The sequence below is a fragment of the Musa acuminata genome, chromosome BXJ3-1 (genome assembly GCF_036884655.1).
Source record: "Musa acuminata AAA Group cultivar baxijiao chromosome BXJ3-1, Cavendish_Baxijiao_AAA, whole genome shotgun sequence".
NCBI lineage: Eukaryota > Viridiplantae > Streptophyta > Magnoliopsida > Zingiberales > Musaceae > Musa > Musa acuminata.
The window spans coordinates 6,861,521-6,888,799 of NC_088349.1; the positions used below are offsets into that span (position 1 = coordinate 6,861,521).

General features: G+C 38.7%; 4 protein-coding genes and 3 non-coding genes across 9 annotated transcripts; 6 read left to right on the top strand and 1 right to left on the bottom strand.

Annotated features, from left to right (window-relative positions):
- The first annotated feature begins 1,038 nt into the window (after nt 1–1,038).
- LOC103983358 (uncharacterized) lies at nt 1,039–7,999 on the top strand. Its single transcript, XM_009400583.3, has 5 exons — nt 1,039–1,504; nt 1,912–2,027; nt 5,712–5,955; nt 6,257–7,426; nt 7,529–7,999. The coding sequence occupies exons 1-5, from the start codon at nt 1,178–1,180 to the stop codon at nt 7,736–7,738; spliced, it is 2,067 nt and encodes a 688-aa protein (XP_009398858.2). The 5' UTR covers nt 1,039–1,177; the 3' UTR covers nt 7,739–7,999.
- Nucleotides 8,000–9,478: 1,479 nt separating this feature from the next.
- On the top strand, nt 9,479–14,148 carry LOC103983341 (protein OCTOPUS). 3 transcript variants are annotated; one of them, XM_009400566.3, is made up of 3 exons: nt 9,479–11,474; nt 13,260–13,646; nt 13,725–14,148. In XM_009400566.3, the coding sequence occupies exon 1, from the start codon at nt 9,657–9,659 to the stop codon at nt 11,451–11,453; it is 1,797 nt and encodes a 598-aa protein (XP_009398841.2). In that variant the 5' UTR covers nt 9,479–9,656; the 3' UTR covers nt 11,454–11,474; nt 13,260–13,646; nt 13,725–14,148. The 3 variants fall into 3 exon arrangements, with proteins under 3 accessions (XP_009398841.2, XP_064992153.1, XP_009398849.2); XM_065136081.1 differs by having other exon boundaries at nt 13,817–14,148; XM_009400574.3 differs by having other exon boundaries at nt 9,479–11,400.
- A 154-nt stretch (nt 14,149–14,302) lies between these two features.
- Nucleotides 14,303–17,063, bottom strand: LOC135629004 (sedoheptulose-1,7-bisphosphatase, chloroplastic-like). Its single transcript, XM_065136082.1, has 8 exons — nt 16,870–17,063; nt 16,659–16,778; nt 16,393–16,578; nt 16,199–16,280; nt 15,186–15,407; nt 15,009–15,109; nt 14,867–14,938; nt 14,303–14,783 (listed from the first exon to the last, which is right to left on the bottom strand). The coding sequence occupies exons 1-8, from the start codon at nt 16,984–16,986 to the stop codon at nt 14,499–14,501; spliced, it is 1,185 nt and encodes a 394-aa protein (XP_064992154.1). The 5' UTR covers nt 16,987–17,063; the 3' UTR covers nt 14,303–14,498.
- Nucleotides 17,064–18,837: 1,774 nt separating this feature from the next.
- LOC103983319 (calmodulin-binding receptor-like cytoplasmic kinase 1) lies at nt 18,838–22,731 on the top strand. Its single transcript, XM_065136146.1, has 6 exons — nt 18,838–19,310; nt 20,186–20,415; nt 20,595–20,763; nt 20,914–21,003; nt 21,795–22,093; nt 22,186–22,731. Exons 1-6 carry the CDS (start codon nt 19,007–19,009, stop codon nt 22,408–22,410), a joined length of 1,317 nt encoding a protein of 438 aa, XP_064992218.1. The 5' UTR covers nt 18,838–19,006; the 3' UTR covers nt 22,411–22,731.
- A 2,696-nt stretch (nt 22,732–25,427) lies between these two features.
- Nucleotides 25,428–25,521, top strand: LOC135630107 (small nucleolar RNA snoR27). The gene has a single exon (XR_010493632.1). It is a non-coding gene; the product is annotated as a small nucleolar RNA snoR27 (small nucleolar RNA).
- Nucleotides 25,522–25,761: 240 nt separating this feature from the next.
- LOC135630105 (small nucleolar RNA snoR26) lies at nt 25,762–25,852 on the top strand. Its single transcript, XR_010493630.1, has one exon. It is a non-coding gene; the product is annotated as a small nucleolar RNA snoR26 (small nucleolar RNA).
- A 393-nt stretch (nt 25,853–26,245) lies between these two features.
- On the top strand, nt 26,246–26,339 carry LOC135630106 (small nucleolar RNA snoR27). The gene has a single exon (XR_010493631.1). It is a non-coding gene; the product is annotated as a small nucleolar RNA snoR27 (small nucleolar RNA).
- The last annotated feature ends 940 nt before the right edge of the window (nt 26,340–27,279 follow it).

The window sequence follows — 27,279 nt, forward strand, 5'->3', positions numbered from 1 at the left end:
GCCGATCGACTAACACAAATCGGCGCCGCGTGGTGCCGCCTTGAGTTTTCCGGGACGGTTGTACTGTGATGATGTCGTTCGTATGGAGGGGGTGACAAACGGTTATAATCCATGTGTGTGTTTCGCGTCATATCGTACTTGAAGTTCCACGTCATCGTGTCTGCTTGTCTGGATCAACATGGGTGATACTAAAATATGCTCTATTATCATCCATATTATATATAATTTGCATCGTAACATTCTTCTTATACGCTAACAAATAATGCCCATGAATATAAAGAAAGAACTGAGAACTGCCCAAAATTTATATTAATAATATTAGAATTATCAATCATGAATACTTCGTTGATTGAGACATCGTAGTTTTAATTACCCTTTACCTTAAAACATAGCATTAGCTTGAAAAGTAGAGAGCATTATTGATTAAAAATATAATCATTTTTATTACTGGATTAAAGTCCTATAATTTTATTTCAAAATACTACAATTGAATCAAGTTAGCATTAGACGAGATTGATTGAATAACAGATTCAGACCGACTTCATTTCCACCATAAGAAAATAACGGGTTTGATTTGAGAAAAATAATAATCATTAAAAAAAAAAGCTGAAATCACTCAGAGAGTTCCATGATTTGTGGAGGGTATAAATGTGAATAAACTTGTATTCTGTCCCTACGAAACTCCATTTAATTTCCATCTTTATCTACCGCACCTGTTCGTCTTTTACCTGTCTCATGAGCAGCCGAAATTATTGGGTCCCACACATTGGTCCAACCCACTTGTTGCCCAATCAAAAGATCGGTAGGTGAATTGTTGTACGCTCTGTTGCGGCGACCTTTTTGGCGGATGGTTCGGTGGCGTCGTGTGGCTCGCGATCCAACACGACGCCACGTCATTGACCCCACCCTACCTCTCATCTTCTGCAGGCAGTGGCGGATGACGCGCGCGGACCGGAACTCCCCATAAAACTCCGATTCATAACACCGCCTCAAATCCGCCCTCCCCCTATATATATATATATCCTCCCCCTTCTCCATCCTCCAATCGACCATTTTACCAATCTTGCTATCTCTTCTCTAACCGCTCATCCGCCGCCCACATCTCGTCGATCTCTGCTTAAGGGAGCGACAAGGAGAAGGAAGCAAAGGGTTTCGTTTCGTCGATCGAAGGCCAGCGATGGTGCCTCCGAGAAAAGAGGAGGGCTCGGATCGGTCGTCGGATGGAGACGCTGGCGAAGGATTTAGGGCGAACAACGGATCCGAATCCACCCACGGCGGCGGCGTCGCTGAAAGGCTGAGAGAGAACCTCCGTGGCGAATCGGACGACGATCTCTCCCACGAGGCAAGCGGCGGCGCCGAGGACGACCGGGTGCTGCCGTGGCTGCAGGCGTTGGATCTGCAGGTTCTTGGCGCCTGCCGTGCGGACGAGAGGTCGAAGCCTCTGCTCAAGCTCAACGTCTCCAGCGGCCCCTCCGAGGACAAGCTGCTAGCGCAGCTGAGCCAGGTTCTCGTTTTTCCTCCTCCCCGTTTCTTGTGTTTTTTATTGCTCGTAAGATGGATTTACTATGCAATATGTGGCTTTCGCCTAATTGCTATCCTTTTTCATTTCCGCGATCATAGTCAAAATTTACTTCTTCAAAGACTATATGTCTAGGTGTAGCAACTCGAATTCTAGTTCAGAAAATTTTCGCCTGCTAAGCCATGCCCGTAGAGATCTGAAGTCTAATACTTGTTGAATTAACACAACTAATTAGTTGCATTTTATGATTTGTATGCTTTCTTATTGTATAAAAATGTGGAAGCTAGATGGTGATATGTTATGCTTGGTCAAATTTTGCTTTATTATCTTTCCTACCCTTCTCATTTATTTTATTTTTAACTTAGTTGTTTATTGTTCCTAAATATGGCCAGCATTTTGAAGCATCGGAAGTAGGGATGTTGGCAAGGTGCCTGTGTGTTCCTCTTGTTTCTGTTCGTGTAGGGAAAGTCAAGAAGCTAGGGAACATCTTATGCCCGACTGCTACAAGGTAATTTATAAACTTGATACTGATTATTTAATGTGCTTATAGAGTGATCGGGTTACTATATATCTACATTGATTGGTTTAAGTGGCTGGATATGGTCATTTTTTTCCCTGGTACTCTTTTTCTTTTACTGTCGATCTATGAATTAATCTATTATGTTGGCCCAAAATTTTATTTGCTTAATGTGACATGCACCCATATTTTGTTTTTGTTCTTTAACCGGTTGGTTTATTTTTATAAATATCTACGTAGGAAAGACTTGTTGCTGTAAATTAGATATAAAACATGTTGCCTGAAACAAATTGCATATATGTCACCTGAAACAGATTGCATATACGGATGATTTTTAATGTAAGAGGCAAGAAAATAAGTTCTCCAATAAATTATTGAGTCTATGACAGTTCTCCCCTTTCTTGCAGTGGTTCAATATCAATGCAGGTCAGTTCCTGTTTTCATTGCATTATTAGTAAAACATCATAATACCTTTTTTAGCATTGTACTCTCTAGAATATAGCTTGAATGTGGAGGGTATCTCGTGTTCTTTTCCATGATCTTGGAGCTAAACAAGATGTATTCAGGCAATATGTATCTTAAAGTTTGAAGATACACTTCTCATATTCTAGTGGAAAAAAAAAATCCACAAAGTTTGCTGTTAGTTCAATGTAGAGCACTGAAATTTGCAACAATTTGAGATGTGATTGTTTTAGACCACAGTTGATGTTTTCTGCAGCCTGTAGGATAGATGCATTGCAAATACATAATGGCCAGGCAAAAAAAATCACAATTTAAAGCGTACATTCATGAACCAGGAAAAATGAAGAGAAAATTGAAAAAGAAGGGGAAAAAAGGCTCAAGAACACCCTTTCAACTTGTGTTACTATTTTGTTTTTCAACTCGGGTTCATATTGATTGTTTCAAAAATAAAAGAAAGAGTAATTGATTATTTTGAGCCAATATCCTAACATCCTTAGAACAGGTGAAGTTAACATATTGTCCCTGCTGCTGAAGTTTGTAATCATCATATATTTGGTTATAGTTTAGGAACCTAAGGAAAAGAAAAATATCTTGTTTTTTTTCTTTCAAATCGACATTACTTCTAAATCAGCATGCATGACTTCTGGAACTTTTATGATATAGCATGACTAACGAAATTATGTAGAATGATAGTCTTTGGGAGCTATGATATACAATTCTAAGGAATACTTAAAGTTGATATTTCAAGAAAATTAATGCAGTTAGGTACTGACTAATTTCTCTTATTTGTAAACTTGTGATATATGATAAGGAGTAATCTCATTCAACACTTTTTTCTCATGATGACTTACAAGTTCTTATTCATATTCATCTTCTTGTATTCATCAACCACACATTTATTTGATGCATCTGATCTTAAAAATATATAACAAGAAGGGTTAAGATAAAGTTTTAGATGTGAGATAGCTGAGAAAAGAGATGTGAGGGAATTGAGATCTGCTTAGCTTTTGATAACATGATATATTGATGGTAGGTATATTGTGACGTTGTAGCACGCTGGAGTTTGGTGCTATGTTGTTAGGTTCAATGAATTGTTCAATTAATGACACATTGAAGATGATTTATCATACTCCTGCTTTGGTTTTTTTTCTTTATGTAGTACTGTGGATTTAACCTCTGAGCTGTTCTACTACTTGGGATATGAGAGTTGGTTAACACATTGTATCTTGATTTTAAGTTGTACCCATTTCAACTGGCTGGAAAATATACGGTATTTGTAGTTGTTTATGAATGATTGCAGGATTCTATGTCTCAGCTTATTAGTGATGGCATTGTTCATCATTCCAAGTAAAGAATGTCTTTTGATTTGTAGGTAAAGTGGGCGTTTGTGATGTTCTGTTAAGATCTCTGATTTATGAGCAAAAGAAGGTAGTTTCTTACATAGACTTATGGTATATTGAATTTGTACGATCATTATCCTATCCCAGTTGGATTCCAGCAATAGGATCCTTTATTATCGGAGCACATATTTGCTATTATTTTTATATGTTTGTCTTTTAGCAGAGTTTTATAGGATTATGATCTATAATGAATATCCTATGATAATGAATATTTTATCATTGTTATGAATTATTCACTGCTTAAAAGTTGCTTTATGCACTATGTTAGCCAATTCAAATTGTCTAATTCCTTGCCTTAATGGGATTCTTTATAGATTTTTATTATTAATCTTCTCTGTGAATGCACTATGCAAAAAAGATGTTACTTCTATTTTGTGATTTTGGTTCGTCATATTTTGCTCCTAGTTAGAAATTTGGTCATTTGATGCTAAGTTGGAATAGTATTAGTGTAAAATTTTACATTTTGAGGAGAGGCTAGGCATCCTCTGATGTTCATCCCACTTCTGATCTTACATTTCAAGAGAACATGATATTACTTGCTTACAGAAAACTGGCCAAGATGTTCAATTTCTGCTTTACATTATTGGTCTTTCTGTCATGCCATTACATGCAGAAGCAAATATTTAAATTGCTTCTTCCATTTAAAATTGTATTAAATTCACTTGTCTTTTTATGAAACATTGAATTTTCCTTTGAAAAAGCATTTTTTTGTTTTAATAACATGACATTAATGTTTAAATGGTCTAATAATTAGCGACTGAATCTTTTACACTTCATCTGTTTATTTTGCTAGTATATATTTTTGAAAAAATAAAGTTTTTCACTTCCTTTTTCTGTGTCCTTGACTAGTATGATTTTTTGTACCCACTGTGAGATATTAGTATGACACCATCATCTACTTGTGACAATTCTACATGTTATGCTCTTCTATTCCATATGAAGTTTACTTTCAGATTTAAAAATGCTGCTTTGTGTCATCGTTTTTTTATTCCTGCATGTGCTTTAAGCTCTAACTAGTGTCTATAAAGTTCTACTTGGATAACTCCATTTTGCTTGTTGAAGCCTTGATTCTTTTTAATGCTTGAAAAACTAGTTTTCTCATTCATAAACTTTTGTTTTTTTGTCTTTCTCTGAAGTTCAACAATGGAAGCCTTCAACCTATCCTTGCTAAATTGTGAATGTTGTCTAAATTGAAAATTTTTGACATAATTTGTCTAAATTGAAAGTAATTTTCTTCTAGAAAAATATCTAACCTGGAGGGATTTTCAAACACGTGTTACCTTAATGAAAATAATATTCTACTTAGAGAACCTGACTGAGCACTAGAATGGAGAGTACAAATGGATCATGAAATCACTTCAATGCCCTTTGTTTGTCTTGGTCACATTTGAAACTCTATGCCCTTCAAGGTTGGTTTGGGAATTAGAAGCAGACTTTGATATCACCATACTGCCCTTCTTCTCTTATAGCAATGAGCTAGTTCCTGATGTCAACTCCATATGGCTTAAATCAGTGTCTGTACTATCTGACTTCTGTGGCCATGTGCCTAAGGAATTACTTTGCTTAACCTTTTACACTCATTTGCTAAGATGCACAAATTTATATAGATATTTGAATAATCTAAAATTTGTTTTTTATATTATCTTGCTTTAAATGCTTGCTTTTGGTTTGGCATAACTGGTGTTAGATTATAGTAGTTTATGGTCAAGTATCACCTTCAGTAAATTTTTTTCCCTTTTAGTTGCATTATTTTTCTGTTTTCGTTGAATGTTTCTTGATATTTTGTTTTAACCCTTGTCTTCTCATTGTGTAGGGGACAATTGAATCTCAATCTTTTGCCTTCATCTAATATGCACATTTCATTCATTGGGGACAACGGCTGTGCCGAGAGTTTGGCTGTTTTGAGCAATGACTTTGATAGCTTTGATGCGATTCTTGAGGAAATATCAGCAGATACTTCTGGACGTTCCTTCTTGCTAAAGCTCCCAGGACCTCGAGTCTTGTACTATTGGTGTTCCGAGAAGTCAAAGGTCCATGGCCTCGAGTTGCTTGCTAAGGTGATTTTTCTGTTCTTACCTAATTTTTGCAATAATTGGATCATGCTCTAGGATAAGCCTGTCATGAACAAGCATTAAGGTTGCTTGTATATGTATGATTGCTATTTCCAATGTTTTTTTTAAATCCACCACTCAGGTAGGGCCATGGTGCTTTATCAGTGGATCAAACCTTAAACATCCTTTGAGTATAGTGATGTTTTTACTCACTGGGTTACAGGCAGATAATCAAGTACATGCAGACGTAGGCCTTTGTTTTCAGAAAATTCTTAATATTCTATTGATTATCTTATGTATGCAACAGATGAAAGATCTACTACAAAGGAAGCCCTCCTTATCCCGTCTTACTGGAATCTCTGAGTCACGCCTTGATTCATTTGCAACTCATCTTGGGACATATCTTCTTGGGTGCGCAAACACTGCAGAAGCTAATTCAGCTGCTTCATCACATGGTTTACATGGTGGTTCAACTCCTGATGAAACTGATTGTCAGTTCGCATCTGCAGTTTCCCAATCACGTTCACGCACTGTAGAAGTGCATTTAGGACAGGTGCATTCTGTCTGTCAAGGTGGTCTGAACCCAAGATTAAGTATTTTCAAGGATGAAATGCAAAGAACAGTAACATCTACAAGAAGTGGATCTAGGGAGGAATTAAAACAGCATGGAGATTTCCATCCAAGCACATTGACAAAAAGATCTGAACCAGTGGCGTCAGTTTCTGTTTCATGTACAGTTAGTGCTCCATGTACCAGTAAATGCGTGGATGACAATTCAAGGAACATCGAACCAAGTTCGATTCGTTCCTGTGGTTTGCCTGAAATACCATCCTTACCTTCTCTCCCTTCATTCAATCCCATGTCGATTCACCTTTCTCCATCACAGACAACCAGATCAAGTTCCTTGTTTTCTCCTTACTACTGCTGGTGTCCCCCTTGCCCATCTTCACTGCAGTATAAAGCAACCTCTTCACATCTGTCATCCATCTCCGAACACATTCCTCTGCCACCTCTATCTTCATTGTTGCCTGCTGCTGCACCCACAGTTGCATCTGTGCCAGCTAAGCTACCTATTGATGTTTCTGAGCTTGGAGCCATGACACTTCCAACTCTTCTCCCTGATGCATTAGTTCCTGCATCATTTTCTGTGTCATCACTTACCTTGCCATGCTCGCAACAAATTCCAATGTTTACGCCTTTTATATCAGATCCCATCGTCCACATTCCAGTAATTGATTTTTGTTCTTCTGGTCCGGGTTATCTTGTCAGTGCCGGACCTGCTATATCTTCGGTCCTCTCACCTCTGCTTCCAGGCCTTGTAAGTCCTCTAATACCAAAGGTAGAGTCAGCAATAGAAAAGAATGCCAGAGAAACACTTAAGATGCTTATGGCGTCATCACCCACAGCATCAAGCCCACAGTTGAATGTTCTGCCTGCTGTTTTCAACAATTTGGATGAAAGTTTTTCTTGTGCCAAGGTGAGTTAATGCAATAATTCTTGTCCTCACTTGTGACAATTTTATTAGTTTGTGTCATTATTTTTGTTGTTGGTACTGAATTGTTAATATGTTTTGTCTCAGATGGTGAACAACCATTCTGCTGTAGTTGCTACCAGCAGTCAGCTACTCTGTGGTGGTACAGTGGATGCAGATAATGTCTCATCAGACTTATCTTGCATAGGTTTATGTTCCTTGGGAGAAGGGGTTGTTCATGAACTTTACCATACCATGAACTGCAACCCAGAGGAGGATAACTGCAGTGATGACTATGATGACCTGAAAGAGGGTTGACCTTTTGGAAGAATGGAGTAGATCACTTGGTAATCTGACTTGAAGGATATGTGAGCATGTGTAGAATTTACAAGGGCTAGATGTAGAGCATGCAGTGCACTAGATGTATTACTTGTGCAGCTATTTTCTTTTCTAGGCCGTGAGAAGTGGCTTATGTGAGCAAATTTTAACAAATGGGACGCATTACTTGTGCAGCTATTGTTGTTCTTGGAAACTATTTGTAGTTCAATTAAAAGTAGCTGGTAGTCTACTTTTCGACAATGTTCTTTTGTTGAACTCCTCCATGGTGATATACACCGCTGGAAAAGCTCAGTAGGGCTTGCTTGCAGTCGAGTTAACCATAACACTATTTTGTTTTGTTCTTACACTTGGGTTCTGCCGGTAACGATTAATGATCTACTCTACTCTTTCCGCTTACCAAAATGTAGAGAAACATACAGAAGAACACAGAGAAATAAATTGCTATATCACTACATATCATGTCAAAAAGATAAATGCGTTTTGTTGTTTTGTGTTGATAAGCTGTGTCGTCTTCTATATATGCAACGCTGAAATAGAAACATAAATATACGTCTTTATTATTTAACCAATCTCCATCAACCGACTGTTGTTCCATTATTAGAACAGCGATGTTCCATTATTAGAACTGTTAGCATTAATATTCTTTAAGATTCCATCTTAAAACATTAATGTTCTTTTAGATACTATTTATATTTTCAATTTAGGTTAGATATTAGTAACCACGATTAATAGCTGTTAACCAAAGTTGTCTTTTTTTATGGATGTAAAGAAAAGGATAGGCTTTAGGTATTAAAATTTGTATGACATATCCCTTATTTCCTACCATAGTTTTTTTTTTAATTTTAGTAATTTCCTACCTAAGTCTAGAACCAGTGGGTCGTCGATTGAATTGATGAATCAAGTAATTTGAGTGATAGGTGTAATATTTGAACATGGGAGAGATCATATCGAGAAACCCATTTGACTAAAGCTCAAATGTAAATCTGCATCACCTTTGACGACCTCAAGCACTTTGGGCGAGACTAAAACTCCTCCTAAAGTAAATCGAGTTTGAATCAGGCTAAATAACCATCGTAAATTTATTATTAACATGATGTTAATAAATAATAACATAAACTTTATATTTTAAACATAAAAAATAAATATAAATTATTAAAATATAATATAAATAAATTAAGATGATAGAAACTAGATCATTTTTAGAGACTTAATTTCAAATTACCTCATATAATTACTCGATATTTGTATCATCCTCTTTCTTCTTCTTCTTTATCTCATCTTTAATCGTTGTACTCTCTCTTCATCCGTTACAATGGCTCCAACGGTATTATCAATTCGTCTTAAATAAAAATATAATTAAAATATTAAAATTATCTGTTTGTCAATCGTTTTCGTGTTTTTGATTTACGATATTAAGATAAATAAAATTAGATATTTTACCTTTATAACTATAAAAATTTTAATATAAGTTTTTTAAATTTAAAGATGGAGATGCTAAAGAGAAAATAAGCCAATAGTATTATCAGATCCGATCGTTAGATGTTTTCGTGGACGAATGAAATCTGATTAAATAGGAAAAGAAAGTAATCAAACAATTAAATAAATAGATAGTCCCAAAGTGCACGGACGAGGCTCGATTACTTTTGTTTTTGCTCCCATCCGATTTCTTTTCTTTCTTTTATTTTAGCCCATAATCATAACTATACCCTTCTTTGATTCCCACACACGCCACCCCCCCTCCCTTTTGGCTTCACGCTCTCATCATCTAAATCCTTTTGTCTCTTACGCACGCCACGCTTCACTTCTTCATCATTGAGCATATGCTGTTCGATGAAATGATTGATCGTCTAACTTGCTAAGTAGAGAGTGAGAGGAGGCACCGCCGCAACCGCATTCCATGGCTCTCGAGATCGTAGCGCCGCCGCCATTCTACCTTTCGGTCTCCACCTGCGACCTCCACCCCGACCAGACCGTCACGGGCTTCTGCGCTTCCTGCCTTCGTGAGCGCCTCGCCAGCCTCGACGTTACCCCTGGCTGCCTCTCCACGTCTTCCGTCTCCGCCTTCAGGTCCGTCTTCCCCAGGGCCTCCGCCTCCAATCCCCCCTCCTTCCTCCGCCCCGAACTCCGCCGCTGCAAATCGTTCTCCTCCGCTCGTTGCGCCTCCGGCTTCGAGACCGAGCGGAAGTCCTGCGACGCCCGCGGCCGCTACACCCTCTGGTCCCTCTTCTGCGAGGACGAATTGGATCGCGGCCATCAGCCCTTGGCTCCCTCGGCATCTGCATCGGTGGAGGGCGGAGGGACCGAGGCCCAGTTCCGGAACCTCTGGTTCGCTCCTTCTTCCTCTGGTGCGGCCCCTCCGCTCAAAACCTTCGGTGAGGAGGACGACGCGGATGAGATCAGGGCGGCGGATCCCATGATCCATGTGGGATCGTCATTGGAGATGGACCGGGGGGAGCGGCTTGAGGAGACAGAGGTGAAGCCGATGAAGGACCACATAGACCACGAGTTTCAAGCGAAGAAGCCTCCTCACAAAGACCCCAAGAATATCGCCGACAGCTTCTGGCTCGCCGCCTCCGGATTGAGCAAGAAGCTTCAGAAGTGGCGGAGGAAGCACAAGGACAAGAAGCAAGGCGGCATAGCTGCCGCGGCAGCTACGCCGGCTGAGAAGCCGCCCAAATCCTCCCATCGGCTACGCGACACGCAGTCGGAGGCGGCCGTGGACGCGTTTAGCCGGAGATCCTGTGACACCGACCCGAGGTTCTCCCTAGACACTGGTCGGATGTCCTTAGACGACCCGAGATTCTCGTTGGACGAGTCGAGGGCCTCGTGGGACGGCTACTTGACCGGAGGCCGATCAGGGTTCGCTCGGCTGCCTCCCATGTTTGCCGTCGTTGAAGACGCCACCGCCGCTGCGATCCTCCGACCGGATAGCCTGATCCCCGTGGAGGAGGATGCTGTCGCCCCTGGCGGGTCTGCACAAACTCGGGACTACTATTTGGACTCCTCATCCAGCCGTCGCCGGCGAAGCCTTGACCGGTCCAATTCCAACTCCATCCGAGAGCAGCCTTTTGAGGTGAAGCCTGTTTCCATTGCGCGAGTCTCCCCTGCTGGTAGCGCCGAGTTTTACCATTTCCACCATGCCAATGTACTTGAAGACCGGGAATTAAGAGATTTGAGCTCAAAGTCTCTCAGGAATGAGTGTTTTGGGAGATTAGATGCACCTTCTGGAGACCTTCATGAGGGTTCTGCCACAAAGAAGCCCAGGAAATGGAGCAAAGCATGGAACATTTGGGGGCTTATACAGCGAAGAAGAAGCAGCACCAGAGGTAGGGCAGACATGGCGGAGAGATCCTTATCTGAGTCCTGGCCGACACTAAGGTCTCATCCGGGTTATAATGGCAGAATTTTACAGAGCAACAGCAGTGTAGGCTTCAGGAGATCTTTTAGTGGTAGTTTTGGCTATGGGGGTGTGAGCCGGAGCAGTCTGGAGAGTAACAGGCACAGTAACAAAAGGAGGGAGGAGCTTGTGCTGGAGAGGAATCGAAGTGCTAGGTACTCTCCGAACTGTGTTGACAATGGTATGCTGCGGTTTTACTTGACACCAGTGCGGAACAGCCGGAAGCATGAAGGGTCAGGGAAGGGTAGGGTTATTAATTCACACTATTTTATAAGGAACATGCTAGGATTGTATTGAGCTAGTAATTTGCTCCACAAGGTACTAGTTCTTCATTAACTTCATTTTTTTATTTTGTTAGTGCATGTGATACTTGTCATCGATTGCCCAATTTTTTAAGCTCTATAAAAAAAACAGTAGTTCCTGTCTCTCCTCATCAGTTGCACAACTGCAAACTGATATCAGATTGCAGAGGATAAGTAACACCAGAAATTTTAATAAACGTGGTCATTTTTTTCTTATATTAATCTTAGTATTTATACAGTTGGGAGTTTTAACTGCTAAACAGTTGCCTTTTGACAAATCTATCATCTTCTTACTGGTACTGATAAACTTCGCAGAGGAGCTAGTGATAAATTTCTGATGATTATAGCAGTTATTAGAAAATATATTACGCTTTAAATTCTCATAGAGGAGGCTGTTGTAATACCTTTTCGGTCACCATTATTTCATTGCATTTGGTAGAAGGTGCTATTCATTACAAACTAGCCACACTTGCAAACATTGCAATAATGGTCATCATGGTTGTCACAACAGCTATTATGTTGACTTTGGAGGGTCCATTATTTTATATACATGCAATAACATCAATTTAAAAAAGAACATCCAAAACAACCCATTTTGACATTGTATCAAGAAAATGCTGTTATCTTCCTTTATGAAGACCATTATATATTAGGAATAACAGTTGTATAATTTTTTTTCACTATATATCATATACAAATTACATGTATATGACATGTAAAGTGTTTTAACATTAATGTAAAGTGTTTTAACATTAATCATATCATTAATGTTGACATGTAAAGTGTTTTATCATATCAATTTAATTATGACATGTAAAGTGTTTTAACATTAATGTTGTCCATAGCAATCACTATTTTCTATCTTTCCCAACATTCCTATTTGTTATATGAAGCCAGATCTTCCTTTTCCTTCAATATAATAGTTAGCTATTCTGATGAATGCACGTATCATTCAAAACAATCAAGAAAGTGGGTTGGGAAACTTAAATTCTCTGTAGTAACCATCTGTCATTTAGTAACTTATAATGTCATTTGATCAACTGTTGTACTCGCAATATCAAGTCTTTAAAACCTAGCTTCCTAACTTAAAATTGCCTTGCAACATCAGTCGACAGTCACCTTCTTCTGTTTCCTTTATATCTTTGGTATGAGCTTATGTTATATCCTAAAAGGTCTAGGTGCCATCCAGTTATATGTCACTACAATTGCTGGCTTTGAGAGCTCAGCAAATCAGAGTGCATTATGTAGACTGCGACTATGATAAGCTGACAACTTTTGATCCTTCATGTTCTACAGAGACTCCACTTTCTTAGTTCAGATCATAAAACTTGATCTGTCAGGGGCCCTTCCATCGGAAAAGAAAATGAGGAATAGCAGGACAAGTTTCAGGAACAACAGAAATTTGTGACATATAGAGATTGGTTTGTAGTATTGTACCAAATTATTCTATTTTTGGATTTATTACATTAGGTCAAATGGATATACTTCTTCAATTAAATGATGTACCAATGGGTAACCTATTCGAGCAAAATGTTCAAATAACTTTTTCTTTTCATTTATGACATTAGTTTTCTGATTGAAGGTTAAAAATAAATGAACTCTCATATTCTCTCTCAAGCTTAAGGCATAAGTTTAATTTATTGTCTTGCACTTAATCAGAGAATAACTTCAAATACACACTTGAAAGCAAACTTGATTATTGTACACCCCATTTTCTTGTCCAGCTATTCATTTCAAGCTAAAAATTTTAGGTATTGATGTTTTTTTTCCTGCAAATTAACTTACTAATTTATGCTTTCAGGTGAGATCACAAAACTTCAGTCCAGTTATGCTTAGGTCTTCAGGTTGTGTTATCTACCATGACTAAACACATAAAGATTATATGAAAAACCTACATATATCATGGTTGTCTGCATCTTCTATTCAGCAATTTGTGTTCCAGTCATGGTTACTCATCCAAATGTTGGACTAGATATATAAAGTCAGAATGTGAAATGGTTTGGATGCCTGATACTGCTGATTTTAGTAGAATGGATTACCTTTGAAGATTCTCGAGGTCTCAGAATAATGGAGCATCAATCCTCTATGTTGGCATTTATGTCACAGGACATATCTTTACCAGTACGTCCGAAGCAAATAACCTTCTGTTGTCAGATGTCAGAAATCTGCCTAATTTTTCATCTTAAAGGTCAGACTCATTTTTATCATTGCCGAAAGTATTGAGTTAACATCATTTGATCATGTCTACATTTTTTTGTCACCGCAGATGATGCCATCTAGAAGAGAATCTGTTGTTGAATATTCAGAAATTACATGTATAGTGCACTCATTGTCTATCGTGTGTACTTGAATATTCAGATTGGACGCAGGAGTTGAGGATTTTCTCGTTGCATCCGGCTGAAAATGTTTCCATTTTAATTTGTACTGGGGTTGAGTCCCATCAAGAAAAACCAGATCTGAGAGGTTGGAGTTAAAGATGCAATCTGAGATGTCACTGCTTACTTTCTTCTGTCTAAATCTGTTATGAAATGTTGCACCAAAACATGAAAGCTGTTGGGATGTAAAATCTAATTGTTGTGTCAACTACATGGTGTTAGATAGGAATTGGACTTGTATGTGTTGTGGTAAGTAATCTTGTTTTCTTGGGTTGAATAAACAGGACATGATCAATAAACTTTGCTCTTAACTCACTCTTTGCATTTATAATTTGATGTAATTAGTCACAGTTCCATATTGCCACTTAAAAATCTTCTTTCAAGTCCATAAGCTGTCGAGTGGTCTGGATTGGTTCAAGTTAGGAAAAATATCAGAAAAAAGATGAGGAATAAGACTATAAACAATTAATTGCCATAATACTTGCATTTTTTCTTTTCTCTTTCATAGCTCAAAAGAAAATGTTCCAAACAAGTAGAAGATGACATGAAAAAGAATAGAATTGATATGAAGTCTGTCATCTCTTGTTCTTTTCAACTCATGAATCAGACTTGTGACTCGATTTGTGTAGATTGATGGTGAAGGCAGTGCTGTTGATGAGAGAGAGTTAGGCAGCAGCTCCAACAGGCGCACCTGCCTTGTTGAGCCTCGAAGAGCCATAAAGAGTCTCTTCGAATCGGATGATCTCATTCTTGGACCCATAAGCCACTTGAGTTCGGTCGTCCAGGTTCTCGATCACCTTGTCCAGCACCGACCGGGTGCCGTCGCTGCTGTACCCTCCTGCTTTCTCGATGAGGAACCCGAGAGGCGCCACCTCGAACAGCAGCCTCAGCTTGGCCTTGGAACTCGGAGACGTCACGTTGGTGAAGATGCCCTTCTCCTTCACGATGATCTACACATGCACACAAGGTGCTTGATCATATGCCTCGGTAATATCTTGAGCCCTTCTTGTGGTTTCGGTGTGCATCACATTACCTGGTTGACATCAGGCACCATTCCTCCGGTGTACCGCAGCGTGTACTTCTCCCTCACGTAGTAGTTGATCAACTGCAGGCACACATACTTCGAGTTCAACACTGTTCTTACACGATCTCAGAGAAGCAAAAGCGATGATGACCTTATCATAGTCAGGGTTGTCGAAGGTAGCTCTAAGGTTGCCTGGAGAGAAGATCTTGCCTTCACCGATCGATGTCGTGTCCTTCACGTGCTGCCACTTCCCTGAAGCCGTGGTGCAAAGTGAGATGTAATCTGTTGGGCATTAGTACAAGGGAGATTGAGGCGGAGGAGAACCAACCTTCATCGAGGAGAAGGAATTCATGGGTTCCAGGGCAGTCTTTGAGAGCAATGATGTAGGTGGTGCGAGGTCCGTAGATGCCCATTGCGGCGGCGACTTGGTCTCTGCCGGTCACGCCGGTGAGCTTGTCGCCGGGCCATACGCCGAAGATGGTGCCCACTGTGAAGTTGGTGTCGACGATGCTGGAGCCGTCGAGGGGATCGAAGGCCACACTGAACCCACCTGAGTTCCACAGGTAGCAGACAGGTTTGATTAGATTGTGTCCTTTGTTTTATTTTTGCGCCTCACAAAGTTTTTTTTTTTTAGAGTCATTTGATCTTTTTATCCTTTCGATTTTTAAATTTAAAAAATTAATATTAATTTTTTTATAATTATGAAAGTAAAATATCTAACTTCATTTACCCTGACGTCGTTGGTTTTATTGACGAAAGATACAGTACATGACAGCATGGGCATGAATAATACAAAAAATATAATTTCAATGGTGGTAGTGGATGAGAACGATGTGATGGTCGACCTTGTCGATATCGATCTGAACATGAATGATGAAGAGGAAGAGGAGGCAGAGTAGTGAGGCATTTGTATTAGTGCTTGAGAAGGAAGAGGAGGGAGGTGAGACATTTGCGTTGATGTCGCGTTGCTCTGCCTCCTCTAGTGTTGCTCTATATCTGCTTTGGCGCTAGAGGAGAATGAGAATGCAGATGAGGCATCTGCTTCACTAACAACGAGGGAGGAGGAAGAGGAGGCAGGTGAGCTAGAGCAATACTACGCCGAAGGAGATAGAAGAGGTAGGTGAGGCATATGTGTCGGTGTTGCACTGTACTGTTTCTCTTCATTCTCGTTGACCCCCACACCCGCACTGATTGGAGCCTTTGGGTGTGTTGCTCTTTTGTTTCATATTATTAGTGCACTAAGACACATGAATCATGCTGTTTGAGTTCAGCATCTTCACATTGCTATAGCGTGTGGGAAGATAAATCAAAGAACAGAAGAGAATCATCAGTCATATTTACCTTCCACTGGTCCTCCCATATCTTGCAACTCGGGGACTTCTTCGGAGCACGCGTACTTGCAAACATGCGAGTATTGCAAAGCCTGAAGTGAGAGGTACACGAGATCAACAAATCATATTGATCCTTATGTTGATGATGATATTGGAGGATAAAGCATGACAGTGTCTCTTCTTGAATCGACTGCCTTGACTTACCTCGAAAAGAAGGTTGTTGGCGAGCAGATCCACGGCTAGCTGCTCGTCGCCGAAGGAGTTGACGCAGGCAGTCCCACCACATGATGCAGTCCTCACCTTGAAGGAGATGGTCCTCAGAGCCTCCCCCATGGCCATCAGCAACCTTATCAGGTTCTTATCCGGTGTTGCCTTGGTCAAGAACTCCTCCTACGATTCCAATACATGAGTTTAGTGCCTTCGGTTTTGGAGCAAGTAATGATCTATCTTTCTCATTCCGTAGAGGTTACCAAGCTATCCCCTATCTCACACTTGGTGGTGAGGGACGAACTGCCTACTGCCCTGCAAGCTCTCGACTTGGGCGACGTCAGTCTGAGGGTCTCGCCGAAGATGGAGCTCGACTTGAGGCCCTGCGAGAAGAAGGCAGAAGCAGAGGTGAAGTACTACTACTAAAGGAGATCGTGGCGTGCAGTCAAAAAGCAGGCGGGCGAGCGTTCGTACGCTGTGCCTGTGAGACCGCGGGAGGGAGGGAGCAGAGGATGGCACGGCCAAGCGCGACTGATACAGCACGCTGTGGGCGATGACGCCGCGTGCGCAGGTCGCTGCTCCCGTCTCCATTTCGTCGAGCTCGTACGTAGGGGAAGCCGCTCACCACGAAGGGTGGATTAGGCTCAAGCGGGCATCGGATGATTGAAGACGAGAGGGAGTGGCGGGGAGGAGATAAGTAGTCTGTGGTGCGGCAAATGCTCATCATTCGTTGTGGCGTGTGGTGGCGGTGGAGCGCCCGGTGCTTTAAGATTCCAAATCTCTGGTGCGTCAAAGTCAGCAGCCACATCGGATCTTATCTGCCTCGAAGTTTTTATTGTTGGATACTGACGTCTACGTGGCATAGTTAACGAGACATTTTTGATTCGATTCACTGGTTAAATTATCTAATTATTAAAATATTAAATTGCTCTTAATATGTTTGGATATTTTTCAAAAATAAAAATAAAAATTTATTTTTTCAAAATACATTCCTTTTTTATCTTATTCTCACATAATGTTTTTATTTCTCAAAAGATAAAATTACTTTGATATTCACCTCGTCGTGCTGCTCCTCGTTTGTCACCTCCACTCTCGCCCTTATTTGTTATCGTCGTCACATCCTCATCCATCGCCTCCATTGCCACCCTCATCCACCGCCTTCATTATCGTACTCATCCTCGATCCGTCCTCTTCTTTATCTCTTCACGCTCATCCTCAATCCTCTCCTCCGCCTCCTGGATTTGACCCTTCATTTGTTTGCCTCCACAAGTGATGTGGCTGCTTTGGCCACGTCATCACCCCTTTGTTCCTTACCCTATCAACAGCCACTTGTCAATTGCAACGCAATTTACGAGTGTGATATTTAACATTTCAAATCATAGGGAACAAAGTAATTTAATCATATGACACTTGCAACTTGCTGAAAAATAGATTTGCAGACAGCCAACTAAGTAGTTCTTAAATATACATGTCAATTTCCTAGTTATCACACAAAGAGTCCTGACCAGATGAAAAAAGGTTGAGTTGTGACAATAACAATTGTCAGAGTACTGTCATAAAATGGATTTCAAACATCAATTTCACATATTTCTATTTAACTTTACCCAAATATGACAGAATTTTTTTTTTCTCGATAGCAATACATCACTGTGTATACTTCTCGGCATTCAACAGTGCACAGAATGTGCAAAAACATGTTCTTCATTTCTTACCTCTCAAAGCTGGGTAGCTTTCTTCACCTTGGTATGATTCAACTCCACCAAAATAATCTAAAGCTTCTCCTTCGGTTCACAAAAAAGGTGAACTTAAGGACAAGTTGGAAACGATTTCGTGAAGGAAATGAAGCCACAGCTACCATAAAGCTATTCATGTAATCTTTATCTATTCTGTAAGCGGAGCAGTTGGTTGCTTTGGGGACAGCAGCACTTGCTTAGCAGAACCAATCAATAGATTTGTCTTGGAATCAGCTACCGCAACAGATATTCCTACAGCTTCCAGCATTCATTGGCAATCTCTCATAGTTGACTTTGAAATATCATGATCTATTTGTTTAAAAGGAAGAGCAACAAATCTGCCCACACATGTCAACTCCGATTTTGCAATGAAGAAGATGATAATCCTTGAAAGAAGCAAGGGCAAAGACTATGACCTGTTCAAACACGAATAATAATTTTATCATCTGATATGGTCTCCAGAAAACTCAGCAAGTAGAAGTTTGCAGAGTGGGTATACCAGATTCCTCAAATTGATGAAGGCAACCAAGTTGAACAATTCATCTTGTAGGTTGGAGGACCAGTAAATGGCTTGATCAGAACCAATCCTATTATGTTCTTCAAATGAAAGAAAAGATGAGAACCATCCAGCTGTGCTGCATTGCTGTTGGCACGAACAATTCACCCATGTTTGACCCAGCAGCTTGATGCTGGACAATGTCTGAAGCATGATATTCAAAAATAATTTCATTGACTTGCTCTGCCTGCATCTCCTGGCAGACTACCTTCCCTGGATATATACCACCGCAACCTTGAAAAAGTCTTCAAACAGCATTAGCAACCGGAAGGGAAATCAGGAAAAGGAGTGTAGCAACAGAACTTAATCTCCAGCTTCCCGTATGCAGAAATCAGATCATTATACCAGCGGCTTTGGCGATGAGAAAGAGGACTCTGACATCAGTCACAGGCTCCCACGAGATCCTGATATCTCACAGGCTTCATCATATGGCAGTGCTCGCTCCATTTCTCTCACTCATTCTCTCAGTCAGACAACGCTCCGGAGTTCAAACTCGTTCAGAGTTAAAGCTCAGGAATTTGCCGCAGGATTTGTCACTTGCTTCATCCCTCATCGCCATGCAACTTGTGAAGGAGCAGAACATGAAGATGGCTCGAGGGATGTCTCCGATTTTTCCACTACTTCGAGTATGCCCTGTTTCATCCCTAACTGATAGACTCTTTAACTTTCTTTATTTGAATGCCGAAATTTTTGTTCCCATGCAATTTTATCAAACAAGAAGACAAAATTTCCAAACAAATTGGAGGCTGAAGATTGAAAGTTGCAATATGTGAATTTACCAGTTTGTTACTTTTAGTTTACATGGAGAAATAAAAGGGATGGATTTCCCACTTATGGTCATACAAATTGATTCTCTTTGCAGATTTGTAGCAGCCAAACAAATACTGAAAAGTAAAATTATAAAACAAACAAAGGATGACACTAATAAATGAAAATATATAGGTTAAAGAAAAGCAAAGTATTCATAAGATTACTGAGCCATCTCTTAGCTTCTATTAATTTTTCAAAAATTCGATCCTGAAGTTTACAAACAATTTACCATCAAATAATTCGTAATACCCATCTGATATCTCCAGGAAACTGTTAAAACTGAAGCAACATCTATATATGCATACTACAAGAACCACTTTTGCATGAATAAATTCTGTGTGCCTGCCAGCATACTGTACCCTCCATCTTAAATCTTCTCAGTATCATAAATTTTTTGATCTTATTCATTTTCTTTATTACATCCCCTTAGATTACTTTTTCTTTTTGTCAAGCAAGCAAAATCCATCTAAGGACATTATAAAAACGCTCGAGCCTAGATCACTCACATCTTATCCTAAATTCTGTATGTTCTGTCAGAAATCTAGAGGATACTGTCTCAATCAAATACTGATACAGAGAAGTGAAACTAATATATCATCCTTCAAAATTTAAGCTCCTTATTTGGTTTCATGGTATTTCCTTTGATGAAGCATTAGAGCTAAAATATTTATCTAAATCTGATGCGATGCAGGTTCAAAGATGTCAACTATGAGTAGCGGGAGCAATTATAGATTCAGAACCCATGGTTCTTACAGCAAAAAGGAAACACAGCATGAAACAATAAGGTTCTCCATAGAAGAGATCAACAAAGCCACTTCAAATTTTGCATCAGAAAATAGAATTGGGCAAGGAGGCTTTGGGGCGATATACAAGGGGAAACTCAAGGATGGAACTCTAATTGCAGTAAAACGAGCCAGAAAGGTGAGTAGCCATTTACTTACTCTATTGGCTAAGATACACATTAGTAGCAGCAATGACTCGGTTCACTCTTCTCTGTTGTTGCTTTCCTTACCCTCAAGGAATAGTTATGCTTAATACAGGATGTGTACGGAAGTTCTTTATACTTCTAAATGACTAAAACTGACTGATTAATATGGCAGAATATGTATGATGTGCACTTAAGCGTAGAATTCAAGAGTGAAATCGAAACTCTGTCGAAGGTAGAGCATTTGAACTTAGTGCGATTTCTTGGATGTCTGGAGACTGATAATGAACGTCTAATTCTGGTTGAGTATGTTAGCAATGGCAATCTACGGGAACACTTGGATGGTAGGTAATTTATTTTCATACACCTTAAAACAAAATTGATTCAGTAATCCTTTTGAGATCATAAAAGTACTGGATAAAGATTCTTACAGTCTCTGACACTTGAGACCAATTTTATGAATGGAAATTTGAAAGAAAACTAATGCAATGCAGGAACACGTGGAAATGGTCTAGAGATCGGACAACGGCTCAACATTGCCATTGATGTAGCTCATGCTGTTGCCTATCTGCACACATATGCAGGTTATTCCTTGAGCTTCAGTTTTGATATCATAGATTCAAAATTCAAAGCCTCCAAAATATATGCCTCTAATTTTTAAAGGAAACAAAAAATCAACCATTCAGGGAAGGAAGATTTGGAGTAGAACATGTTAAATAACTTCTGCACACAATTGAAAGAGAACACTGCATCAAATTTAACTTCAATATCAGTGATATCAACCTCCATCTTGTAATCTTATCATCACTTCCACTAGGACATCAACCTTGCATAGGAGTAATATTGGGAACTATTAGCTTGGCATGTATATATATATGAAATTGCTGCTTATCCTGTAACTAACTATAAAGATGATTGATCGGAAACAGAGTTAAATACCGATTCAAAGAAATAAACCCTAAAAATCTGTAAAAAATTGCTGAACCAATAATAGGGCATACAGTGATATGTTACCAGCACAGAGTCTCTAATCAAACTATATCATAGATAATGTTCCCAAATGTTCATTATGAACATGATATAAAAATATGTACACAAGCACATTCATGATGCATGTAAGACATCTGATTAATCATCTTCTAGATACAAGTAATTTACATTCCTAAGATAATTATTGAGAAGATATTAGAAATCCAGTTTTGTTTTCAGACTAAACTTCATTGAAAGCATTCTAAAATTTCAACAATTAGCATATCCAAATTGCTCGTACCAAATACCTAATGAAACTGGGACTCACCTTCAAGTAGTATAATACCTTGATGCATTGTGATTAATGCAGATAAAGTTCACTCTCTTGATTTCTTTGGCCTGACAGATCACCCAATCATCCACAGAGACATCAAGGCCTCCAACATCCTGCTGACGGACAAGCTCCGGGCAAAGGTGGCGGATTTCGGGTTCGCGCGGCTGGCGGCGGAGGATCCGGAGGCGACGCACGTCTCCACCCAGATCAAGGGCACGGCGGGGTACCTCGACCCGGAGTACCTCCGGACCTACCAGCTCACGGAGAAGAGCGACGTGTACTCCTTCGGCGTCCTCCTCGTGGAGATCGTCACGGGAAGGCGCCCCATCGAGCGCAACCGCGACAACAGGGAACGCGTCACCACGCGATGGGTACGTACACGCCCGTGCGGCACAGCACATCCACTTCTTCCCTTCCTCTTTTTCTGTGTCGCGTGCGGCGCGATGACATTGGATCAGAGCAGGCGATACGGAGGTTCAAGGAAGGTGACGCGGTGATGGCGATGGACCCGCGGTTGCGGCGGAGCCCAGCGGCGGTGGGCGCGACGCAGAGGGTGCTGGGGCTGGCGGAGCGGTGCATGGAGAAGGATAGGAGGTCGCGGCCGTCGATGAGGGAGTGCGCGGAGGTGCTGTGGGGGATCAGGAGGGACTCCCAGAGGATGCTGCAGTCGTCGTCGACGACACGGTGATAGATGTCGACGGCCACCAGGAGTTCGATACTATCGCAATTACAGGAGCAACACGATGCCATCTGTCGTATGGTAAGTAGGCAGAGTATATTTGATGGTACAGTGTGCACTACTGCATTGTGTATGTATGTGTATGTGTGTGTATGAAGCCAAATTGGGATTGAAAGGAAAGCAAGAAAAGAAACAGTCATGTCCATGTTATCGATTCAATTCAGTTATGGGGGATTATTTTTGTTGGTGGGTAATTGGAAAAGGATTTATGAATGTGTCTATGTAATGAAGTTGGGAGTGTAAATAGCAAGATTTGATTTAGTAGCAATACATTTCTTAGGGAATAATTATGTTTAGGTCTACATTGTGAATCTAAGAAATTAGTCACAGTAATTCTCATATTTCCATAGGATTTATATTTTTTAAGATTGTTTATAGGTACAAGAGCAAGAAGTATATTATCACCATATATATGGTGAAAATGTTCGTAGATTGCATTATAATATTAAGCTAGTTCTCTTAGGTCTCACAATGCATATGAGACCCAGACCAAGTTAAAACACATGATGCATATGAAGCTTGACCTAACGGTGACTATTGGTGGATAGGGTCATAAAAAAAATATTGGCTAATTATATCATACTCTATATAAATGGATCCCTTTAGTATTTCGATCTCTAGACTTAAAAAAAATAATTATATCAAAGTTCTTATATAGTTATGAAAGTAAAATATCTAGCTTCATTTATTTGAACATTATCGATTTTATTAGCGAAGTCATGAAAACAAGGGGTAAAAAATTAATTTTAATATTTCAATTGGTGGCGACGGATGACACTAATAGTGGCGGACGACGACGTCGTTGAGTCGTGAGTAGCTGTTGTGGATGAAAAGGGAGAGCTACAACAAGAGGTGAGGGCCACTTTGCATCTGCATCGGCGCGAACGTAATTGCCAAGTGACACATCAACGTAGTTGTTGAGTGGCCCTTTTGTCGCTCTACATCTGCGTTAGTGTTAATACAATTACCGAGCGATAAAAGGGCTACTCGATCAATACATATGTCGAGCGATCTTTTTGTCATCACTCGACAACTAAGTCGATGTCGATGTCGATGTAGAGCGGTAAAAGGGCTACTCGGCAACTATGTCAATGTGCCACTCAATAATTATGTCAACGCTAACACATATGCAGAGCGACAAAAAGATCATTCGACAATTGCTCTAACACATATATAAAGTGGCTCTCGCCTTTTATCGTCGCTCTTTCTCCTCAATCGATGTCATCCGTCATTACTAATTGAAATATTAAAATTTCCTTTTTACCTATTATTTTTATGTTTTTGTTGATAAAATCGATAACGTCATGATAAATGAAGTTAAATATTCACTTACATAAATAACTATAGAGATTCTAATATAATTTTTTTTTAAATATAAGAATGAGGATGCTGAAAAGGTCTAACCATTACAATTTATAATTAGCTTTGGAAGGTACATAGTTATTTTCTAATTAATTTTTTCTTAATGTCCTAATATTTTTTATATCTTAATACTAGATATGTTATGATATTAATTGTCATGATTAAATATGATAAGATAATTAATCCGTTGACTTCAATAGCTTAAAATATTTAAATCTAAATTAATAATAACACATCTATTAGACCTTTAAAAGTCTGATATTAATATTTATTTACTTACGAGCCAATTTATCCTCTTATGACGTAACGTGAGACTCAATCAAACTATGTGACCAAATTTTTGGTTACTAATCCAATAAGCAAGTCCATCGTCACCGTCACTCTTAATTATCTCCTCCAAGTCCATCATATGACTCAAGCAAGAGAATAAGAATACGTGATTTAGCACCATCCCCATTTGTGTATGACCAAATCAAACCATGCATGACTTCAGCTCTAAGTTAAAGAAATGAGAAGGAATGGCCGTGAATATGTTTTCTTTTATACAAGGGGTTCGAAATTTCACAAGATAAATATAATAGTCACTATTTTCACTCGTACCAAAATTTGAGCTGACCATTTATTTATTTACTTGAGCTTGAAAATGAGCCCAAATACAGTTTAAATCAATTTCTCTATTGTTGTCATTTAATAATAAAATTGGTACAATATACTTGGATGATTTTCCTAAAAAATACTCATATTTTAGATCAATATCTCTTATTTTATTTTTTAAATAGTATCTCTAATTAAGCAAATACTTAAATTCCCTTTCAAAATTACCTCTTATTGTGTTTTGGCATGGTATATTATTTTTAGCTTGTAATATTTAGAATACCATAATAAAAATACTATAAGACCTACTCGAAACATTATAAATGATTTAAATAGATTCTCAATCTAAACTAAACTAATTACAAAACTAAAGATATGGTATAATGACAATCAAGAAGACATAATATGATATTACTTATATTTATAGTATTTTTAACACCACAATGAAACATTGAAAATGCTATTAAAAAATAATATATATATATATATATATATTAAAATTAGTAAAAAATGAGGAAAATTTTTTTGAGGAGTATTTTTAAATTAAAGTTACTATTTAATAAAAATAAAAAAGATGCTTCTAAAAAAAATCAAAATATAAATATTTTATAGGAAAATCGCCCAATATACTTTTTAAATGAGTTCCACTGTTGAACAACTTCATACAGATCAATTGGACCCGATCGTGATCGAGATTGGGGTTCGAGTCAAGCTCGCTCCTCGTGATTGGGTTTAACCTGATTTGGGCGTCGCGTCCACGGCCAGGTGAATCCCTAACATGCTTCACCCACTGTGGATCACGAAATTGGAAACCAATCGGGAATTAGGGTTCCATCGCAAGCAAGCCTCCTTAGCCGGCGTCTATAAAATCTTAGGGTTCTCCCCCTTCCGGCTCATTCCACCGCCGCCCAATCAGCAATCTCTTCTTGTTTCCTTTCTGCCCCCTGATGTCGATCTTTTGCCCGCTGTGGGTTGATCTTTTTTATCACTCTGCTGGTTCACGGTTGGTCTTTCGATCAGTGATGCGAACATAAATCTGCGTTATCTTTCTGTAACTCGCTCGTTTTGGGTGGTGAAGATGGCTATAGTGTACTGAGATCAGATCAACTTACTATGTTTTTGCGGGATTCTTCATGATGCATTTCCTTATGGCTTTCCTCAGTTAGTTAAGCGTGTTTCCTTCATTTCATATTATTTCTTGTTCTTGGTAAATATTGGATTCCTGATTTAGAATTTTTAGCTGTTCGCTTCCCCGACTCAATTTGTTCGATCTATTACGGTTGTGTTTGTTTATTTTTTATTTGGGTACCAAATAAATTTATCGTTTCTTTGATTGCTAGAGAGACGGCATCGTTGATGTAAAAAAACTCTTTTGTTATCCTTGCACTTTGACGTCCCATGAAGAAAGTTTGGGGAATTTTTGTCTGAGATGCCATTCAACTCTCTCTATAGCTCCTTAATTTGATGTTTTCACTATTTCTTGGTGTTAAAAATAGTGTTGTTTTGTTTCTGTGAAGGATCATGATCCTTTTCAATTTAAATGGACTTATTTGAGGATCTAGTGTTTGTAATGGCAGTGGTGTTGATATGCCCCTCACTATGATTTGGTGGGTTTTTGTCAATGCTTGCAGGGAATTTAGTACCAGTTTTAAAAGAAAAGCAAAATGTTATTAGATTTTACTTTTTGTATTTAAATAATTAAAAGAAAACTAAGAACTTGGATGATTTTGCTTGCTTGAATTAGAGATAGCCTGTAGTTTTTGAGGCCCTTATTCAAGAGCTCCATGTTGTGATCTTCTTAGGTATTTGTCAGATTGCTTGATTGAATATTTGATCAGTGATGTGATTTGTACATAATCTGCGTTATCTTTCTGCAACTCCTTTCAAGGAATTGAAGATGACTGTGATACACTGAGATTAATATTGTTTCTGTTCTTTGTAAAACATTTAAGCACAAAGTTCTTTATGGCCTTATTTTGCTCACCAGAGTTGTTTTTTTTTCTTTTCCATTGCAATTTATCGATTATAAATGGCATCTCTTATTTCAGTGGATAGTCAATGACATCAGAGGGATTTTAAACGAATATGATTGGGATCTAGATGGAATATAATGAAATAAAGTCACTTCTAAGGTTTCCTATGAAATGAGTCATGGAAGGGCTTCTGTTCATTTGTTGAGAACATTATTGTTCATTGGCTATGAGTTGAACTCTGGCAGTATGTGGATCTTAAATGTTTTTTTTTTCTTTCCATGGTTATTACTCTTATTTTTTGAACCATGCATTTTTTATGTCTCATTTAGGAATATTTTGGATTTTTTTAATTATTTATTTTAGTTGTAGATATCATGTTACAATGGTTTTCTTTTGGGGCATTTTTCTAAAAAATATTTATATTTTGGGTGTTTTTCAAAAGATAATCCTCTCTTTTATTTTTTTATAATATTTTTTTAATTTAAAAAAATTAGTTAAAATATTCCTCAAAAAGTTTATTTGTCAAACTTTTTTGCTTGTTTTTTTGCCAATGTTTAAATTATTGTAGTGTTTAGATAATTCATAATGTTCATAAGTAGGTTTTACAATATTTTTGTTGAGGTGGTTAAAACATTGTAATAGGTTAAAAATACTACAAGGGAAAACTTTTTAGGGCAGTTTGAATATTTTTTAAATAAAAAATACTGTTTGGAAAAAAAAAGAGTAAAATAAAATGTGGACTTTCGATTTTAAAAAAAAGGAATATTTTTCAAGAAATTTATCCATCCTTTCTAATGGATGGTTTGTGTGTGCGGTTGTAATTTTGCCTTATTAGCTCTTGTAAAACAAAAAAAATAATAATAATAATGTCATTGCTCATGAAGTATTG